Source organism: Ceratotherium simum, chromosome 10, assembly GCF_057802395.1.
Source record: "Ceratotherium simum simum isolate JZ-2026a chromosome 10, ASM5780239v1, whole genome shotgun sequence".
Taxonomy (NCBI): domain Eukaryota; kingdom Metazoa; phylum Chordata; class Mammalia; order Perissodactyla; family Rhinocerotidae; genus Ceratotherium; species Ceratotherium simum.
In genome coordinates, this window is record NC_141909.1 from 4,555,872 (window position 1) to 4,578,289 (window position 22,418).

The 22,418-nt window shown below is 37.6% G+C and overlaps 1 protein-coding gene across 2 annotated transcripts in view; it reads right to left on the minus strand.

Annotated features, from left to right (window-relative positions):
• The window catches only part of MYO16 (myosin XVI), a 550,785-nt gene that overhangs the window by 328,416 nt on the left and 199,951 nt on the right, over positions 1-22,418 (minus strand). For both annotated transcript variants that reach the window (XM_087435860.1, XM_087435859.1), the window contains exons 8-9: positions 16,981-17,056; positions 14,295-14,448 (exon numbers count right to left, since the gene is read on the minus strand). In XM_087435860.1, the coding sequence (XP_087291986.1) occupies positions 14,295-14,448; positions 16,981-17,056 (230 nt within the window). The remainder of the gene's footprint in view (positions 1-14,294; positions 14,449-16,980; positions 17,057-22,418) is intronic.

Below are 22,418 nucleotides of genomic sequence, written 5' to 3' on the forward strand. Positions count from 1 at the left end.
GCTAACATCCATGCCCATCTTCCTCCACTTTATATGGGACACCTGCCGCAGCATGGCTTGATAAGCAATGCGTAGGTCTGCACCCAGGACCCGAACCTGCAAACCCAGGGCCACTGGAGCTGTGCACATGAACTTAACCACTATGCCACTGGGCCAGCCCCCAAGCATAACTTTTTGAGTCAGAAAAACTACAAAGTATGATGCTTGGCTCTGCCACTTTGGGCAAGTCATATAACCATTCTGTAAAGCCAATCTGTAAAAGGGCCCATAGTGAGGGATTACTAATATAATGCACATAAAGGACTTAGCCCAATGACTCTGGTAATAACCAGGCAATAAAATTAGCTGCTTTTATTTGTATATGTCCAGAACTGAGAAGTTTCTAGGATTTTACTCTACTTACTTACAAGCAAATTAGTTAGTTGTTACTATTTCAAGAATAGGTATAGAAGACAAGAGATTCCTAGATCAGAGACAAAAGACTTCATTACTCACGGAAAACCCAGCGTGTTGGCACTGGTTATCTTTGTCCCGTCCCATGGGGAAGTATGAGGGGTAACACAGGGAGACCTGAATAGATGCCGACACATGCAGTGTGTTCTGTTGTAGGAGAGAAACCCGGCCAAGAGTCAAGTACTTTTTGAGCAAGCAGCAAACATTGCACTAAGTAGCAGATAAGCCAGTGCTCCTCCCTTGCAAGTGAGTGTTGTGGTCTCCTTGAGCTACTTAGTGCTCTGTATGACTAACTACATATGCCTTGCAGTCTGACAAACTGAGCAAGAATGTGGAGGATGCTCAGAGCCCACGTCAGACTGTCCGTCCCAATGGTTTAGTTATTATTTTAAAAAATTCACTATAAAAAAGGAATGCTTATAATGCTTATAAAAATTTCATATCCAGACCTGCTTGAGTACCATCAAGTGATTAGATATTCCTAACTCCCAAGGAAGCCTTATGCTCTTCCATGAGCAACTTTGGAACAATGCCTGCCTGCTCTAACTTGTATTCATCATTCCTAGAGCTCCCAAGAGTGTGCCCTAGGCTTCTTTGACATGAGAGCCCTTCCCATAAGTGGTTTCCTTATATTTTCTATAATTTGAGTGAACTACTTGCAAAACATTTTAATAATTATATAGCATTTAATGTGTGACACTCTCTGTTCTAAGTACTCTACACATATTAAGTCTTTATTTGACAACAATGCTATCATAAGGTATGCACTACTTTTATGCCTATTCTATAGATGCATAAACTGAGGGCCAGAGAGAAGAACTTGCTGTGGACACACAGCGAGGCAGCAGTGGAGCTGAAATGTGAGCTCTGGAGCTTGAGTTCTTAATCCCATGTCACACTGCCTACATCTAAAAATCCACCCTCACATCTATCACAATACTTCATCCCTTATCTCCCATTATATCAATCATCTCCTTTTTCTGCACTGTCTGGAAATTTAAAAAAACTAAAGAGAGGTTTTGCATATACCAAATCTTTTGAGTACAAAGCAATTTATAAAGCAGTGGTTTGATTGGTCAGGTAGAAACTAAAAAGATAGTTTATGAAATACATAAAATCACCAATTATGAAGTATTTCTAAAAGGAGGAAATAATGAGCTTACTAAAATAGCTGACATACTCCTTTCATAACTCAGATCTAATCGCAGTGCTAATAGCAGCCTCCCTGAGAGCCACAGTTGGAAAGAAGACTGGTCCAGGGATACACTGACCTCATTCTAAGTCAGTTTCTATCTCGCGTTGGCTACTAGCTGACCTTCTGAGGCCTTCAGAATCTCTGGGCCACTTCTTCGCCTTTGCCAAATGCAGTACTTAGACTAGCTAATGTCGAAGTGCATATCAAGTCCTACAGTTCTATGAGACTAATACACCATCTGTCTTCATATACTTTTTCACCTGTATCTTTAAAAATCATTTACAGACTCAATAATACCATAGGTTATATAATCTAGGATCTTACTAACAATAATTGCAAGGAGCTAGTTACAAATACTCTCTTCTTGTATAAGAAAAAAACCACTGTAAATAGTACAATTGGATGGAATGGCAACATATTAACTAGTCATGTACAGGTTTTCTACAAGAAAAATGTGAAACATGTACCTAGGCTGATAGCTTGTGATAATGTTTTAAATATCTATGGAACAGTTTTTCTTTAGGTTTCTATTCCACTTTTTAAATGAAACACATTTTATCAATAATCATTAAAAATAGCATTCACATAAGCTGACCTCTATATATTTAAATTTTAGCTGATTATACATTTGTAGAATATAAACATGTATGAAAATGCTATTTTTCTAGTAAAAGGAATAATTTTAAAGTAGTCACAGTGTTTATTTTAATACTGATTAAATGTTTATCAAACATAGCAAAATATTTATAAGATTAATTTTTTAAAAACAAATTGCAATTATGTATTTAGAGCAAACACTCAATAAAGAAGAAACATAAAGGATAAAAAGAATATGGCAAATGCTAGTAGTTTCATCAAAAGTGGACTAAGGATGAAGAGGAACTTAACATTCCCCTCTTCTCAGCTACACTTCACAGAAGCTTCTCTCTGACTCTAGACTGCTGAACCCCCTCTTAGAGCACTTACTCGAGAGCACTTTCAATTGTAAATTCTCTCTCTGCCCCTTTGAGATGTAAATCTTTTCCCAGCCTCTTGCCTGTCTTACAACCCAGAATGTCCTTCCCAAGGACTTGAGAGCCATCCTGTTGAAATGTAACCATCAAGAAAGACAGAGCTGCTGTCTCCCGGTGTCTATGGGAGGGTAGGAGCCTACCTTCCATAAGCGCCAATTAGCAAACTCAGTGGCCTAATCACAGTGACCACTTACATCCTCCAGCACTTTTCCATCAGCTCATCCACACTAAAAAGCTCTCTGGCCTTCTGTTTCACAGTCTAATTCAATCTCTCTCCTGTATTGCAGTACTCTTGAATAAAGTCTTTCTTGCATCTTTAACTTCTCTGGTGCAATTTTTCTTTGACACTAATGAGTGATGTTTTTCATGCTTCGATATGTTTTTCTGTGCTTTCTAAATTTTCCTCAATGAGAAAACTTATTTGATTATAAAAAAGAAATTAAGGATAGAAATTTATCAGTGAGAAGAGAAAAAATAGGATTAAAATAGTATATTTTCTAAAAGAAGACTTTTGCTAAGGCAGACTCCATAAACATAACGAAAATGAAATAGCCATCATCCAAGCGTAGTTTAGATTAATGCAAGAGAGATAACTTTAGCCTGACTGTGGAAAAAATTAGATGGGACTGTAGCAGCAGACAACTAATTTCTGAGCTCTACTGGATTTATTCAAGACTTACTTATTTCTATAAACATAAAAAGCATTTCATGCAGAGAAAATATGCCTGTAGGAACTGGGATTTTATTTCTGAAAATGGAAACAGGAATGTAATAAAAGAAAACTAACGAAGGCAACAATTATTGCCCATTATATCTGAAGCAATTTGAGAATACTATAGAGAACAAATAAAATTGACTATCTTGAGACATATTATGCAAACAAGAAAAAAATCTAATAGAAACAAATGGCATATGTGACTCAGTGATTTTGGTGGTTAAAGTAATGGACTGAATAGATAGTTCTCAATTTTAATCCTAGGAACATAGCTACATAAATTATTTATTATACGGAATTTGGGATTTTCTGCATCTATAAAATAAGATAATGATCCAAATATTAACATTGAATGAAATAGTTCTTGGAGAGTTTTGAATTAATTGCTACCTTTGATCTCTCAAAAATGACTTAAGTTTTCATAAGAAAAAATATCTACAATTTAAAAAACCATTTTGGTAAAATATTACTTATGTCTAAAACACAAATAAAAATATCAAGGTGTCACTTATGGTTGAATTGGAAATTATATTGTTTTTAAGACATCTTATATTCATCTTAGTAGTTTGCAACAGATAACTGCAAAGAAACGAAAAAAAAAAATCTCCAAATTAAAATAAGTTCAACCCAGCAGCTCTATTCATATATGAAGGGAGGTTCTGAACATGTCAAGTGTTACATTTACTAGAAGTGACTCTCTAGCATGTATTTATTTTGCTGAATAGGTATTTAATGAACAATATTTATAAGACACAACATTATCATTCATTTAAATCAAAGAGATGTTTAATAATTTACTGCATTTTTCAGACTTTTTAGTAAGTAAATTTGATATAATTTGATAAAACTTGTTACTAGAGCGAGCACCAGAACACACACACATACACACACACGCACACTGAGTCTATACAAGAAGAGAAGAGAATTATGTGTGTATGTGGTGGTAGAAGGAATAAACTGCCTTGAAAGGTAGTGAGTTCCCATCTCTGGAACTGTTTCCAATATAGAAAAAAATGAATAGAAATAGGCATGCCTCTCTCTCCCACTACCTTCACCCTGAGTGAGTCTAGTTCTCAAGCAACTTTGGAAGGCCAGTGAGTTGTCCAACAGTGTTTGAGGGATAGTGTAAATGGCTTAAAATTGGAAACCAGATTAAACGGTCTCAATGTCTCATTATGTCCCTGTATTCTATGACATTTCTCTCTGTCCTCTAAGTAAATTCTTAGGGAATTGACAGATAGCTTTATCAAGACTTTGTAATTACATTTTCAGAGTTTTAGCAATGCAGTCACAATATCAGATTACGAAACAGGCTGGATGTCTTGTAGAACTTATTACTAAAAGAAAGAATTTACGTATATCAAATGAGGTTTTAGATGCAAAAGCCCTTTATAATCAACAAGGGCAATATAAAAACATGAATTATTGTCCATTTAATTATTTTCTTTAAAACATTAATCTGAAATGAAACCACACAAGAAATTTTTTCCCCCTGAGGAAGATGTGCCCTGAGGTGACTTCTGTTGCCAATCTTCCTCTTTTTGCTTGAGGAAGATTTGCCCTGAGCTAACATCTGTGCCCATCTTCCTCTATTTTGTATGTGGATTGCTGCCACAGCATGGCCGCTGATGAGTGATGTAGGTCTGCACCTGGGAACTGAACCTGGGCCGCCAAAGTGGAGCATGCTGTACTTAACCACTATACCATGGGGCCAGCCCCACACAAGAAATTTTATCCCAGAGTTCCCTGATTCTACACAAGTAGAAAATAAGTTGCCAACTAGGACACTTTTAAGCTGAAAGAGGCTTTATTAATAATTATGCCGGGTAAACAGCCATAAAGGAGGATTGGACCAAACCAGGACATATGGTCACTCTAGTTATAGGAAAGTTAACTTCTGATAGTGATGAATTAAAGTGTTCTTCAGGTCATAAAAAGCCATAGGAACTTTGGGACACACTAGAGAGTCAGAGTGTTAACATTGCTACAACTCCCATTTTATAGAGTCAGGTAAGAGAATGTACAGTCTCAGCTCTACACAGAGGAATTAAAAAGGGCTCCTTCATGGAGAAGTGACTAGAACATGTTCTATTTGATGTCATATTAGAGCTTTGGGTTAAGCTAAAAGGTATCAGCACTGGGTCCAGGCATTCCCCCAAGACTTCCTAACAACAGAGGCCAAGAACAAAAATTGAATCCCCCCAAATTGTGTGATGCTATCATGGCACACTCGGCAGGCCTGAGTTACGTGCACAAGGGAGGTCAAGATCCCATGTGCACTAAACCCTCATGTCTCCATTCCCAAAGTACCTCCAACACAGGTAGTACCTCCAATACAGGTAGTGGCCAGCTCATCACTCGTCTTTCTTCGGGGGTCAGATCTTGGGTCAATACTGCCTCTCCAACAAAAGTTTTACATTTGCCTAATGCTATCTGTTTCTCATTCTCTGAAGATTTACCACTTGAGATCAACACTCATTGATTAAGCAGAAACTTTGAGAACAATCTCAACTAGGAATGTTTCATGTTTTGTTTTTTTCTTTGTGTTAAACTAAGACAGAACCAGTTAGGCAAAGATAAGCAACAATGGATTTGTTGTGCATCTTACAGCCCAATCATAAGGCATGATGCTCCGAGGTGATCACCAAAGTCAGAGGTATAACTAAAATCGCTTTCTTTAACTGCAGCTTGCATAATAAGATTTCACTCCAAATCCCTTTCCTATTCAAAAGGGGAAGAGTCTCTAAATAAGACACAGTTTCCTTTTTTTAATGATAAGTGCCAATATTTTGAAATGGACTTACATATTATTTCTTTCATACATGAAGCTAGCATAAATGAAGAATGCTTCTGATCACTAAAATCATTTCTTAAACAGTAGAAATAAAGTTCAGTATACAAACACAAGGGCTCTGGTGGAACTGCTTTGTATGTTTATATATCAGTGCTCGTTTTCACGAATCCCTCTGGGTGACACGCTAATAAAATCCAGACCTCTCACTACCAGCCACAGCTTCCCTGACATCTACGACAATAGCACAAGAACTTCCAAATGACCCCGGGAGTCTGGTTTGACTTTATCTCAGGTGATGTTACTTTACAAAAGGGTCATTGAAGCTGTGCTGATTCAAAAATGCTCAGATCATTCAGGGTCAGCAGTAAATTTACAAAAAACAACTGCCTCATAGGAGTAACCAGAGATGTGGTGTTCAACAGTAGGAGCAAGGAAATTAATGGCTGTGTGCAATTGTCCCTAAGGGTCTTAGATAAAAGTGCACTTTTCAGTGCTTATCCAAGCGTCCTGGTCTAAATTACAAGGAGGCATTTCCACAATGAATGTCTTTATGTATAGTGTTTAGGCATGGGTCAAAGGCGATCTCTCTCATATGTAAAAGTTTTTAGATCTACATGGCAAGACTACGCATACTCTAAGGCTACGGAGATGCTCAGACCATCTTCCCAAGACTGTTCCCGCCTTAGGCTGGAGAGCATGAACAAAGAATCCAAAGATTTGGGTTCTAATTGCAGTTGCCGCTGACTAGCTATACCCTTAAGTCTGTCACACTTCTGGGCTTCTGTTTCTCCATAAATAAAATGTGTATAATAATGTCTATATCCATCCTAAGTCATGGAGTTTAAATGAAGATCAATGGAAATGGCAACTGAAATTGCTTTGATATGAAAATCATATTTATTTTCAATTGAGCAACAAAGGCCATAGGAGAAATCCTTCTGTAGCCACAAAAGTTGGCTTGCTTTTGAATGAATGCCAGGTGAGCCTGCTTCATAAAATGTGGCCCTCTCAAGGCTTTCCACAACATCTACTGGAAGCCTATTGTGAGTCTCAGGTTTTACTAAGGTCAAGAAGGACACATTGCATAACTCATATTGTGCCTCTCAAAAATCCCCAAGGAGAATTTATCCTCATCAGTGGCCACCTGGCTGAAATTACCCTGTGATTTCCACCCCCCACCAGCCCCTTATCCTTGTGGCCCTCTGTCTGCTGGATTCTGCCTCCCCCCCAGATTTTCCCGTCCAATGCAGAGTGGCATCTTCTCTCCAACCCAAGTGCCAGATGACTCAGAAGCCCTGGAGACCCAGCTCCTAAACAACCTAATCAAAGGATTCACCCAACCAAAGGTGGTCTCAGCTGCTTAGAAAATAAGATTTTTCTCCATATGGTCATAATAAGTTTTAAAGCAACAGGCTGAAGGCCTAATTCTATTGTCTCAGTTTATAGCTAGAAGGCATTTATTCTTTAGATGATTTTGCTAATAGTTCACAGATGAATGAAGAACATCTTTTTTCTTTTTGTCATTTCTCAAGCCTTTACGTAGTATTACAACGAGTCAGATATTGCCCTAAGCACTTTGGAAATACGAACTCAGTCATGAAGAACAACCCCATGAGACCAGTATCATCTTCATCATCATCATCATCATCATTATCCATCACCATCCTCATCGTCATCACCCTGTCGTGTACTGCAGTAGAGTTCTGACACTGATCACCTAGAGTTAGCACAGACCTCACAAGTTAAGGGCACCATCCCCAACAAGGCTGCCCCCACTTCAGATGCCAGTCACAAGTTTGGGAATCTCCAGGCCACTGCACTTCTGACCAACAATTACAAATTCAGGGGTTCCTACAACCCCTCTCAGGTTTGATAATTCACTAGTATGACTCACAGACCTCAGGAAAGCATTCTACTTACTATTACAGCTTTATGATAAAGGGTACAAATCAGGACCAGCCAAACAAATAGACACACAGGGCGAGGTCTCGGGGGGGTTCTGAACACAGAGCTTCTGTGCCCTCTCCCCACGGAGTCAGGGCATGTCACCCTCCCAGAATATTGATGAGTTCTCCAACCAGGAAGCTCCATCAAGCTTGTCCAGAATTTTCATTGAGATTTCGCTACGTAAGCATGATTGACTCACTCATTGGCCATGTATTTGAGCTCAATCTCCAGTCCTCTTCCCCTCCCTGGAGGTCAGGCTGGCTCAAAACCCCAGTCCTTTAATCACATGGTTAGTTCTTCTGGTGTGACCAGCCCCAGACCTGAGTCACCTTCGCATAAGCTCAAGTGCATCCAAGAGGCTCTTGACAGACAAAGATATCTCTATCAGGGGAATTCCAAGGATTTAGAGTTTCCCTCCCAGCAAGAAGGGATAAAGGCATGGCCAAATTCTTTATTAGACAACACCTACATTTTACACTTGAGGAACAATGTCAGAGGAAAAATGTCACAAAGAGGTGGAAGAAATTGTCCAAGTCACAGAGCCAGTAAGTGCAAAGCCAGCATCTGAACCAAGGTGTGTAGCTCTGGGGTCTCTGTCCATAATGACCACACCACATGGCCACACAGGTAATCTCAGGGAGTTGTTTTGGACACTCAGAGTGAGCAAGGTCAAAGAGTTTGATGGATAACTTCACAGATGGATGGAAAATACGGTCCCATGTTGGTCTGTCTTGACTTGCAGCTCTAGGTGAAACACAGATCGATGGGCAGCAGATTGTATTGCAAGTAACCTTCATGTTCATCATTTCTGTGGAGGGAACTTCTTCCTGATTACAGACTGTCTTCTCAAGCTGTCACATTGAACACTCCTTCTAAATTGTTCCACACCTAAAGCTGACTGACCATCATGGGGAAACTCAGATCAGCAATTTCCTCTTTAAAGCCAAATTAGAAGTTTTAGAATTACAAATAAAAAAATGAGCTCCTTTCTCACTGAAACAATATAATATTGAGTACGTGCATGTGACAGGAGTCAAGTTACTTAAGCTCTGAGACTCAGACAGGGATGTATAAAATGGAGAGATAGAAAGGATGTATAAAATGGATAGAAAGTACTTCCAGGTGTTGTTTTGAGGATTAAAAGAAATTTTCCATATAAACCACTCTGCATAAATCCTGATGTCTGGTAATAGCTCCCAAACTATCATTTGTTATCATTGTTGTTATTATTAATAAATGAAAACCCAGGGTTGTTTAATGAACTACTCTACTCCACTTAGGCATTATGCAGAATTTTTGTGGATTCCAACTCAAAGACTCAATGAAATAGAATGTTAGAGACAAAAGTTGGCACCTATCAAAACTTCTCAGTGATTACAAACCCCAGGAGAGCATTTCCACATTCAAACCCCAGAGGGCATATTCAGCAGCGGCTGTTTCATTAGCCGCAATAACAGTGAGTGAGGCACTGAGATACAAGTAAGGACAGAAAAGTCAGCACAGGGAGGAGGCCCCCAGCCAGCAGGAGAGAAAGAGCAGAGTGGGGAATAGCAGTCAAGTATGACAATAGTTGTTGCAAATTTAAAGAAGAGAGGAAGCCTAAAAGCTTTACAGATAGAGAACATTACAGCCAGAAAGACCTTTGGAGTTAAATATAACCTGCTCATTTTGAGACATGAACTTGAAAGTCAGGCAACAAATAGAGACCTTAATAATGTTCATTGGATAGAAGATATCTTAGAAAACATGGACTATAGGATAACCTAATAATACAGGAATTTCCTATCGATTAAATGTTTAACCTAAGATAGGCAGTTGCTACTAACAATGGGGCACAGCAGAAGTGACATTTTCATGCTGGCTAAATCATGATTTACTGCAAAAAAATGCTCACAGAACAGGGACCGGTGGCACAAGCGGTTAAGTGCGTGTGCTCCGCTGCAGCACCGGTTCGGATCCCAGGCGCGCACCGACGCACCACTTGTCAAGCCATGCTGTGGCAGCGTCCCATATAAAGTGGAGGAAGATGGGCATGGATGTTAGCCCAGGGCCAGTCTTCCTCAGCAAAAAGAGGAGGATTAGCAGATGTTAGCTCAGGGCCGATCTTCCTCACAAAAAAAAAACATGCTCACAGAACAATAAATATGAATTGATAATGGAAAAGAAATTTGACTTGTTTGCTGAGATATTAGAAAGGGGAACCCACTCAATTATTTCTTAATATTTTAGCTAAATATATTCTGGGAAAATGTAACAGAAACATCAACTTTAGAATGAAAAGAAATAGGATGTTGGGATTAAAATTGGTGAAGAAAGATGGGCAAGCATAATTCAGATGAAGTACTACATGGTAAGTCTTCCAAATGAGGGCTAGAGATAAAAGGTGGAAAAGGAAAGATTTATTGAAGAAAAACAATAGATTACACAGAGAAGAGGTATGTGCTTCTCATACCAATGAATATGCACTATTCTTTCTTGGGCAAAATAATGAAATTAAAGGAGCAGTAAGCTTCATCAGAATGCTTGCTCCTGACTGGAGCAGAGGAAGGCTGACCGAATATTTCAATCTGTTCTCACTCTTTCCCCTTTTTCCTAGATTTTTTTTTGTTCTGTTTTAATTTCTCCTTTACCTCCCTAAAGCTGAGGGACTTCTAGAAACAGCTGGAAGACCAGGCTTCATATTTAAAATTCAGGTTATCAAACCATTCAAGAATGCACTTGGTTTAAATCAGTGAAACTTGCACTTTCACACAACAGCAGCATTTATTCATTTTAAGGAAGGAAACAGATTGAAAGGAAGAATTTGCAGAAAACTGCAGCAATGTCAAGGAGAGGAGAGAGACAGAAGACCCACCCTCCCCAAACACCAGGTCTAAACCACTGACTCCCAAACAACTGGTTTGTGAAGAAATGCTGCTTTGTAAATGATGTAAGAGATTTTTAAAAGAAATACATTTATTTTTCTTGTGCATTATATCAATTCTCTGATTCACTTCATATATGTTCTCTATCACAAGAACGGCATGTTGAAAATGTCCCAAAATGTTTCAGTAAATTTGTTGTCCAAGTCAATGATCATTGTGATATTAAATACACTAAAATCAACAAGCCCTATTTTTTCCTCAACAATACGCACATTGATTAGCTTTAGAGAAAGCTTTGTGCTTGTGATTTTGTTTATAAACAAGTCCTCAAGTGTCTATATTTTTCCTTCTGATACTAAAACAAGGTTTGAAAGAGTAGATTATAAAAAGTATACTTTTCTGCATTAAAACATTACTTAGTTATTTCATCATGTCTATTTGCTCCTGGTTCATATTTATTTATAATACTATAAAGACAATGAAAATAACCAGACAAAATGCATCAAAATCATGAAGTATAAGAGAAAATTTACAAATGTATTTAGTTGTTAAGCAAGCCAAGTCTACTAGTCATTTTTTTCAAAGAGTTAAAAAAAAGCCTATTATTATGATTGAGTTGTTCTTTGATTTAATTTTCAATTCTATCTCTGAGGAAAGATAACAGTAGACTACAATGAAAAGCAGGTCAAAATTCAACATAAAACTTATTGCAAAGTTTCAAAGCTTTACTCAGAGTCAACAAGGGAAAAATGTAATTAAAATAATTATATTTCATCTTGTAGAACAAATAAGTCATTGATTCATCTGTTTAAAACCTGTCAGCAATATCAAAAAAAGTAAAAAGTACTTTTTCAGGTAAATTAGTTGTTTTTGTTTTATTTTATTATTATTTTTTTGTGTGTGTGAGGAAGATTGTCTCCGAGCTAACATCTCTTGCCAATCTTCCTCTTTTTGCTTGAGGAAGATTGTCACTGAGCTAACATTTGTGCCAGTCCTCCTCCATTTTGTATGTGGGATGCCGCCACAGCTTGGCTTGATGAGCAGTGTGTAGGTCTGCACCCGGGATCCGAACCTGAGAACCCCAGGCCACTGAAGTGGAGTGCATGAACTCAACCACTATGCTACTGGGCCAGCCGGTGTTTTATTTTTTAAATAAAGCAGAAAACAAAAACGAAACTATGGATACATAGAGAAGTTAATATTTATCCCAAATAACTTATTATGAAAGAATTTTGTTTTAACTCAAACGCTAATTCTGCTTACATGTTAACATCTCTACTTGGAAGCCCAGAAGATAATCCTAAAAGTAAGAAGGAATATATTGAGTACTGACTTTAATATCTACACTTGGAAGGTAAAATTCTTCCATAGCAAATATTTGTATTACTCCTCTTGTTCCAGTGAGGCCAGCAGTATAGTCACATAAAGAGCAAGGTCACAACATTCTCATCATTAATTTCAGGTCACATGGAATGTATCTTAGCATTTAACCACTTCCTGACTCGACTCCAACTTTTGTTTCTATGGCTTTCTTCCTTTTTCTCCCATATCAATGTGATACCATTTTTTCCCACTTGTGAAAACATGAGAGGGATAATGCGGCATAGGTGAGAATAATCTGGGTCTGATCGCAGGGCTATAAATCTTGATCTGTCATTGCCCAGCTCTGAGATCTTAGGAAAATAAGAGACCTTTCATAGGGCTTTGAAGACGGAATAAGATAATCCATGAAATTCTTAGCATAGCATCTTACATAAAAATCAAGCTCCTTTACAACACAGTTAAAAAATCAAATGCAATAATGAACACATTTTAGTTATTAAGTAGAGGTCAATGCATTTATGCACAACTTTAGCCTCTGAATTATCTAGAGTAGTTTTAAATTAAAAGTGTTTTTGAATGCCTGTGAGGGGACAGGCTCTGAAATAAGATTTTTTCCCCTTTGAGCTCACTTACTATCGCAACAGCCTTGTGATACGTTCACTGGAAATATCTTTTCTACTTCCCAGGAAGGGAAATCGAGTTATGCTAATTCTGGGCCTCTCTACACCTGTGAATTGGACAGAATTCTCTGATGGATGAATCTGGGGAAAGTGTCTCCTTAGCTTCTATCTCCTTTTTCTTGGAGCGAGCCTACCTGCACAGAGCACTATTTTTCCTCTTCCTACCTTTTGTGAGCCTTGTCTGGGATGCCCCTCATTTGGGAGACCTGATCTGGTTTACAGGTGCCTTGGAACTAGTTGGTAAAACTGCTTCATAATGGGAAATATGTATAAACCCTTTCAGCTGTCACATTCAGTTACGTCCCCTGATGTATCCTCTACCACTGATTTGATGTAATTGGCCTCCATCTTCGCTGTTTGATTATTTCTCAGACTGTCCAGAACCCAGATAGTGCTATTTATTCAGGGCACCCTCAAATATTCCAATATTAAACATAATCTTCATTGCCAAACAAGAAACAGGTTCAGAGAAAGAAAGTAATTTCCTCAAGTTCCCATGGCTTTTATGTAGCAGATTTTATTTTCAACTTGAAATATTTTTTCTTTATATATTTATTTATTTTATTGAGATATAATCCACATAGTCAACATTGCTTTTTAGCATATTCACAAATTTGTGTAACCATCACATCTACTTCCAGAACATTTGCATCATGGCCAAAAAGAAAGCCCATATCCATTAAGAGTCACTTCCCATTCCTCCCTCTCCCCACTCCTGGCAACCACTAATATACTTTGTGCTTCTATAGATTTGCTGGTTCTGGACATTTCATACAAACTGAATCATACAACACGTGACCTTTTGTGTGTGGCTTAATTCACTTAGCATAATGTTTTCAAGGTTCATCCTCGTTATAGCAGGTGTCAGTATTTAGGAGACATTTTAGACAACAAGAAATCATTAGTTTTACACTTTAGAGAAAAACAAATGAATATTTGTATTTGCTACTTTAGGAAATTTAGCTATTATGACAGTCATTGGAAACCTTACATATCAGTTTAGCTAAAGATGTGGAGTGTGTTTAAAATATTTTCTTTGGTCTCATGGTGACAAATTGATCTAATAATTGAAATAGTAATGTTTGAAAAAATCAGAGGGTTTTCATAAAAGTTTGCTAAACTCATTATTGTAAACAACTATTTTTTGGTACATATGTTGATATACAGCTTCAATTTTCTAACTTTTAGTTGAGAGACAGACAATACTAATTATAAAATGACTGGTGACTAGCGCGGATGACAAAGAAGAATAATTATCTCTTCAATGAACAAGGTCTGTGACTCTATCATTCTAGAAAGAAGGCACTTACAGCTTAGTGGAAAGTGCTGGGAGATCATGAATGATCTCTTCATATGGCTCCTCTTGTGCTAAGGTAGGAACAGATAAAGGCTCCTTCATTTTTTCCTCCCAGGCAATTTCGGCTTTCAGCAGCATTTCCTGGATATACGCAGATGCAGCGATATCTACAAGAAAGAATAAGAAAATCAGAAAAAGTGGGTGAGGATAGCACAGAAAATATTTACTTTCAATAATTCTGAGATGCTTAAAATTATAAAATTTATCAACACATGAAACAAAATGAAAAACATTAAAAGTTTATGGTATGAATAAAATTGCAGTACTGCCATTTTAAAACACTATCTTGTTTTACATCAGTGACATATTTAATTACAAATGAAATGAAAAAATATAAAAATAATATTCACTGAGTGGTGATGTGTGAAACGTAAAATCATTGAGAGGCTAAGCTTGAGAGAAGTTAGTGTCATTTTATTCTCAGGGAAACTCTTCCTTCGTCTTGGTGAACATGAATCAAAATGATGGCAACAGTCACGCCTTCCCAATGACTGGGCTCTTAAAAAACATGTCAGAGGATCCTATAAACAGTCTACTAAATGGGTAGATAGACAAATAAATACTCAGTTGTGCCATTAAAACAGTGGATCTAGCCTCTCTCCATGATCTGTTTTTGTCAATCTAAAATATAAATAATTACGTCAACTTACAAATTGCACATTAACATCGACATCTGAGCATATTTGGGCAGGAATATAGATATGCATTAATCAAATTTACAAATTACTAACAGTGAACCTGAAAATCGATAAATCCTAAAGAAAAATTCACATTAATAACAATTAAGAACCTAATGGAGGCAACTGCTCCTTTTTAATCCTCGTGACTAAACTGCATGACCACCTGTGTCTATAAATTTGAATTATGTGGCTTTACAGGCTGGATGAGGTAATTCAGCTACCACGGCAGATATTTATGCCATGATTGCATCATCATTTGCCTTCGATTAAATATATCCGCATAATGAGCAGGAGACAGCTCAGTTTCCTCACCTTGGAAGATCATTTCTGTCCCACCTAACAGCTACACCTCAAACTGCTTTTATCCCCCCAATTTTGTTCTATGTCCATTCCAAATTCAAGAAACACAAAATAACAAGAATATAATATATTATTGATGATGATTTTCATTTGCTCAGTCATAATATGGGTACCTAGTTCACTGTTCTCTGCACTATTGTTTTTGTCTGATTCATTCTTCTGGCTGTTGGATGGGATGTTGGTATAGCTTGCATTTACTTGAAACCTCTCACTGCACTACAGCTCTTTGTGCCTTGTGTGTGAGAAAAGTATTTTCATTCAATCAGCAAATGTTTACTGAGAGTCTAATATGGTCCCATCACTGTCTCTCATGCCAACATGGCACAGAAAAGGGATTATATGATGGTAGACTTTGCATGACGAACATGGACAAAAAGGTCCGAGGTGACCAGGGCTGAGTCTAGACCAGCAGTTTAGTCATTCACTGGGGCTCTAGGATTGTCAATTGTCTATTGCCTTGGATGTCAATTTTGGCACAGTTGACACTAAATCTAAAAGGTGAAACCCGGGAGTCCATGCAGTCAAGAGTCAATCATGTCTTCCCTTCTCTGGGAAAGAAGCCAGGGATATGAACCTGAAAAATGTGATCTCCTGTTGGAACTAGAGGATGTGACTTGTATTTCTCAATAAAAACATTTTTGAAAAAAGATGGAAAAAATCTATAAATTTCTATTTACTCTTTCATTAGGCATAATTTTGTAGATAATGTTAACATTAGCCTGATTCTAAAGTTTGAGACTATTAAGCTATCTTATAGTTTTATTTGTAATCTTCTGTTGGAAATCCCTCATCCTGTCTTAAACTGGAGGTTTACCAGGTAATCATACTCCTATAAGTGCATCACATAAGAGATCTCGGGTGTAAAGTGCTTGTAGGTTAGTAGAGGCATGGCAACAAGCAGAATAAGTAGAATTAAGTTATTCAGATCAATTACTGCCTTCAAAACTGTTATTTTTTTACTTATGTTAGACTTTTCTCTTTGTTATTTAGAATTCTTTTATTTTTAATACACCAAAAATAACACAAGTAGTAACTTTGTTGTCAAATTTAAAAGCTAAAAAATGAATGTGGCACCCATTTTTAAAATAACTATATGAATATATAAAAGAACAGTGGTAAAAAGAACTCTAGAAATTTTCCAAAAGATATCTGTTAAAAAAAAGTAACTAAGATTTTTAAAGTTTTAAATTAGCTTGAGAATATTAGACTCTATTTCTTGCAGTTTAAATATCTGTGCAGAAAAAATACTATTATTGTTTAAAAATATCCTAATGAACAAGCATGTATTTGGTATGATGAGAAACTAGCTAAATAACAGCAAAAATATATTTTCAAGTAAGTGACACTGCAGGAATCATTGCCCTGGAAGTTTAAAACTGGAAAAACCAATCGCACTGAAGTACAAAGGGACCCTATCCACTTAACTGCTCTCTAACACCCTCTTGTCACGGAGCGGTGCATAGGAGTCTGTGAATCGTGCTTGAACTGCGGTGGTGTTCACAGGGCTTCTCAGGAGAGGCCGACTCCCATTTCCTAGCTATGCTCACGATGAACGCCTTATACACCAGGGGAAGGGAACAGGAACCGTGCATAACCCACCTGAGGCCTTCTCTTCATTGCAGTTCAGAAGGTTTGGATTCGCCTGATGCATCAAAAGAAGTTTCACCAGGTTTGTCTGAAACATTAAAGATAATTGACATAGAAGACACGGTGCTGAGTACTGAAGGCTCATCAGTAAATAACAAACAGTCGTTGCCTCAAGGGGCACTTCCGGTCTGGTGGAGTGAGAACGCCTTAGCAGAACCTAGCAGGCTAAAGGCTTTTTACTCTGCTCATTTCCAGGTCCTACTTAAAAAATGACAGACATGCAAACTATCTCAGCAAGTAATGTATTCAAAACAAAAATTACTTCTCAAATGAGGGAGAAATTACTGAGGATTTGAAAAGTTTCACTTAACACTTTCCAGGTTTATTTTAGGGTATCTTATGGGAGGAATTATATGTTATAGTGTGTTTTGTTTTGTTTTAATTTAGCAATTCATGAACACTTATGGATATCGTCCATTCATTCCAGCACTGTGGACAATATGAACCTAAAGTCACATTGGAGAATTAGAAAAACTTAATCTCATGTTGTAGGAATGAAGCAATTTGATGAAAGACTAATATATTTTTAATATTTTATTATAAAATATATCATACTTATAAAGACTATATATAATGTATATGTACCGTTGAGCAAGTAATGAAATAAATTCCACTGCACTCAACTTTTTAAAATGTCATTCCCTGCATCTTTGTGTGTTCTACTCCAAAATTATCCTTCTTCCTATTTCAAAGAGGTGACCACCATCATGAGTTTTGGGCTCACCATTACTATGTTTTCTTTATGTGCTTAGACCTTACATGTGGAAGAATCCCTAAACAACATATTGCTTAGTTTCATCTGTTGATGACATTTAGAAAAATGAAATCCTAGTGTATATAGTTTTCTGTGCTTTGCATTCATGGCTTAACATTGCAATTTTGGGCATCCTCAGAGGTGAGGGGTTTAACCAAGTTTCATTCATTTTCTTGGCTGCACAGAATTGCATTGTACAAATATATCACAATTTATTCACCTTCTCTCAGTGAAAGCCATATGCAGTCATTTATTTGTTTTTATAAATAATGTTGCTATAAATATTCTAGTTTATATCTCAGTGCACACATGCAAGAGTTTCTTCTGGATGTATCTACTTAGTACATATAAAAGACAGTAAGTCTTGAAAAAGTCTCTAATTTTCTTGTTCCTTTTAAAGATAATTTTGTCTCTCTTAGATATTTTGCATTTCCGTATAAATTTTAGGATGAACTTTTCAATTTCTGTAAGAAACCCTGTAGGATTTTGATTAGGATTTCTTTAAGTAAATAGATACTGTGATAGTTTTATATGGCTTCCTTAGCAAATGACCACACACTTGGTGGTTTAAACAATAAAAATTTATCATCTTAAAAGTCTGTAGCTCAGATGTCTGACACAGGTCTCACTGGGTTAAAATCAGGGTGTTGGCAGCACTATGTTCCCTCTGGCTGTAGGAGCAAATTTATTTCTTGCCTTTTCCAGCTTCTTGTCTTGGCTTGCAGCTCCTTCTTTCATCTTCAAACCAGCGGTGTTGTATCTCTGACCATTTTTTCCATAGTCTCATCTCCCTCTGACCCTCAGCCATGAATGGTTCTCTGCTTTTAAGGACCCATGTGATTACACTGGAACCATCTTGGTAATCCAGGGAAATTTTCCCATCTTAAGATCCTTAGCTAATCACAACTGCAAAGTTCTCTCCCTTGTCACGTAACATATTGACAGGTTCTGAGGATTAGGGTGTGGACATCTTTGGGGGTTGCTATTCTGCCTTCCACAGATATCCTCATAATATTCACTGTTTCAACACATGAATACGACTTACCTCTCCATTTAATTAGGTCTTCTTTAATTTCTCACCACAGTGTTTTATAGTTTTCAGTGTAGAAATCTTATACATCTTTTGTTAAATATATTCCTGTATATTTTATGTTTTTAATGCTACTGGAAACAACCTTGATAAATTCAATGAATGTTTCTAGCTTTTTAATTTTGGGGAGATTCCTTTGGAAATTTTATTCTCCTTTCTTCTGTTCTAACTAACTTTGTCTTTCATTTCCATTTCTTGGTGTATCACATTGATTAGAATGGGACTGGCTTTTCCAATCTGTGGGTTTTTGCTTTTGTAACATGTGCTGTGGCATTCTCCACCCATGCGGAGCTTCATGTCCAGGAATTCCAACGTATCTCCCCACCCATCAATTATTGCTCTTGTTAGTGTTCTCATTATAAAATTAATTAGCTTTTAAATAGTCTGCCCCATTGCTAGCTTTCCTACAAGCCCGTTCAAAATCAGTGTTTGGTTTTACAGAATACAAATTATTTCAGTAACACTTAAATCATGTTACAGGAGAGTGCTTATATTCAGAAGTTTATTTTTATTTCCAAATATATACAGTTTACTAAAGAAAGAGAAGTTCTCTTGAAATCTGAAAGATGAAATATATAGAGCAGGTTCCCAGGACATTAAAATAGGTACAAGAGTGAGTTTTGTGTTATATTAAAGATCTGAGAGATTTGCTTGCTTTTAAATCATAGAGAAGGAAGAAAGGAACAGAGGAAGGAAAGGAAGCAGGAAAATAAAAATGGAGAGCAAGAGGGAGGGATAAAGGAAGGAAAAGAAGGAGAAAAGAAAGGAGAAAAGCAGAAAGAAAAGAAAAAAAGGAAAACCAAAAATTAGGTAAGATTGCCTTTGTTTTTCACAAATTTGAAAGAACAGCAGTAAACCTAAAAGCTGTTATATCTTTGCAAAAATGTCAGACTATCAGAGAGTCCTTTGCATTTCTAAATTCAATTCACTCTTTACAGAACTCCAGAGAGAAACCTGTGCAATCACTCAACAAACACCGCTCTCCACAGCTTCAACTGTAACTGCAGAAAGCATTAGGTCATAAAAGCAAAATGTTTCCTACGTGAAAACATTTAGCAATAAAAGTAATTATATTTTATTTCAAGCCTATAAAAATAAACATTCGTGTGCAGAATGAGGAAGCTTCTCTCACTTGGGGAATTCCTTTCTTTTTGTAAAGTCAGTATTTCCCATGCATTTCCAATTGGAAATCAGTGAAGCACATCACAGAGCTAAACTAAGCAGGCCAGTGCTCATTTCAATTACTGGACTCTAGAACATTTATTTTAACATCACAAAAGATCTTTAGGTAAATTAGGTAAATCAAATGCAAATAGGTAAGAGTGTGTAGCCCAACAGGGATTCATCTCCACTATTAAAAGAACTTTATAATCACCACACCTATCAGAGGTTACAGTGACTGACATTCTGTGCGTGTGTGTGTGTGTGTGTGCGTAAAAGGAGACCCTAGATGGCTAACAGAAAATGTCTTTAAGCTGAAATCTAAATTTACACAAGTTACTGGATATAGACTTTACTCATTCTTCGAATAGTTTTATTTCGGTTTGGTTAAATTTAACAAAATTAATTCCTTGGTGGTCATTTAAATTACCTCTTTAAAAAGTTAAAAAATAGCTATGACTTTTTGGAAATAGTTGAATTTCTGGTTCAGAAACTGAAAGAGACTCTTTCACTTAAGTTAATAAAGGGAAATTATAACGTTCAAGGTCTGTGGGAATTCAGAATTTGTATATCCTGTGCTCATTGGTACACACTCTACATTGCAATGAGTAAATGTCTCTAACTCAGAACCGCCTGAAGGATTTCAGATCTAAAATATAAAAACGTCTAAGACATTGTTAATATTAACTCTATTTGTGATTCAACTGTGATTTCTCATTAAACAAATAGTTCTGCCTTCATCCCTCAAAATACATACTTTCTAATCCCACCAGTACTCTGCACAATTGTCCTGTTTCCTTCTGGAAATATGCCTCCTTTACTTCCCTGCAGCAGCCTCGTTCTCCTACGTCCATTCCTCCTCAGACTCCTCTAATGGAACATGTTTTGTACTATTAAACATGGTGTTACTCACCGTACTTTGCCCTTGGTTGAACTCCCTTTCCATTGTGCACGATTTCTTAGAGTAATCTATCACAGATCTCCATGTCCAGCCCTACCCAATACCTTGCACGTGCCCAAGTATCTCCTGGATATCTCCATGAGGACTTCTCCCACAGACCAACCAGTCTCAAGGTGTCTGCTCACTCACCCACTCTTCACACATTTATAAGAAAGACAAGCGTCTGCTAAACTAGGACGTTCCTTGACTCTCTGGTGAATAACTGGTAACTGAGGGGCCAGCCTTGTGGCATAGTGGTTAAGTTTGGCACACTCCGCTTCTGCAGACCAGGTTCACAGGTTCGGATCCCAGGCACGGACCTATACCACTCATCAGCCATGTTGTGGTGGTGACTCACATACAAAATAGAGGAAGATGGGCACAGACGTTAGCTCAGGGCGAATCTTCCTCAGCAAAAAATAAAATAAAAAAAAATAAATGGTAACTGAGTACTCTGTGTCAAGGCCTGTACTGATAAAGAAGTAGACGTCATACCTGCCCTCGGTTCTCACAGACTAGAGGGTGATACGGACAAACGAAGAGACAATTCCAACACGTGTGATAAGTGACATGATGCGGGAGACACAGGGTGTTACATATGGTGGGTGAAGGGAGCCATCTGACCCAAATCCGAGCGACATCTCAGTGCAGTCCTGCAAGGTAAGTGAGATTTAACCACTTACCAATTTCAGGAACAACAAAGAATATGAAAAGGATGTACATGGTGGTATATTCCAGAAATTGCAAGAAGTTCAGTATAGATATATCCTCCAAGCTGGTGGGGGGAGGCAGGAGAAATAAAACTGGAGAATTAAGCAGAAGCCCAGGCGTGTGGGGCTCATAAACTGAGTTATGGAGTGGGTATTTCATACTGATAGCACTGGAAAGAATGTTATGTTGAAACAGTTTATTAGGTTTGCATCTGGAAAGATTACCGTAGCCGCATAGCTGAGAATGGAGTGGGGGAGGGGCAGGGAGATCTGTCAGGAGGCTGATGGGTTAATCCCAATGTAGACATGCTGATGCACTGGACGAGGGTAGAGACAGTGAGGACACACAGATTAACTGAGTCTGTCACTCTTATAGCTCAAATAGCTTAAAACCATTTACTAAGTAGAAGCTTGTGAGCTCGGTGGTTTATTAGTCATGAAAGAAGGGAGAGAGGTAGAAAAAAGGATAATGCCCAATTTGGTGATGAGTAAATGATAAAACAGAGAAGAAATAACAAATTGGGGATGGGGAAAAGAAGATGATAATTCCCTTTGTGCAGGCTGATAGAGGTTACCCACTGGGAGTGATCCTCGTGGGTCTGGGACGTGGAGAGAAACGAGAGAAGGCTTGGGAGCCGTGAGCATGTAGAGTATTTGAAGATGCAGGTGTGAAGATTCCCTAAAGACATGCAAACATCGAGCAGACACGGAACCGAGGATAGAGCACTGAGTTCA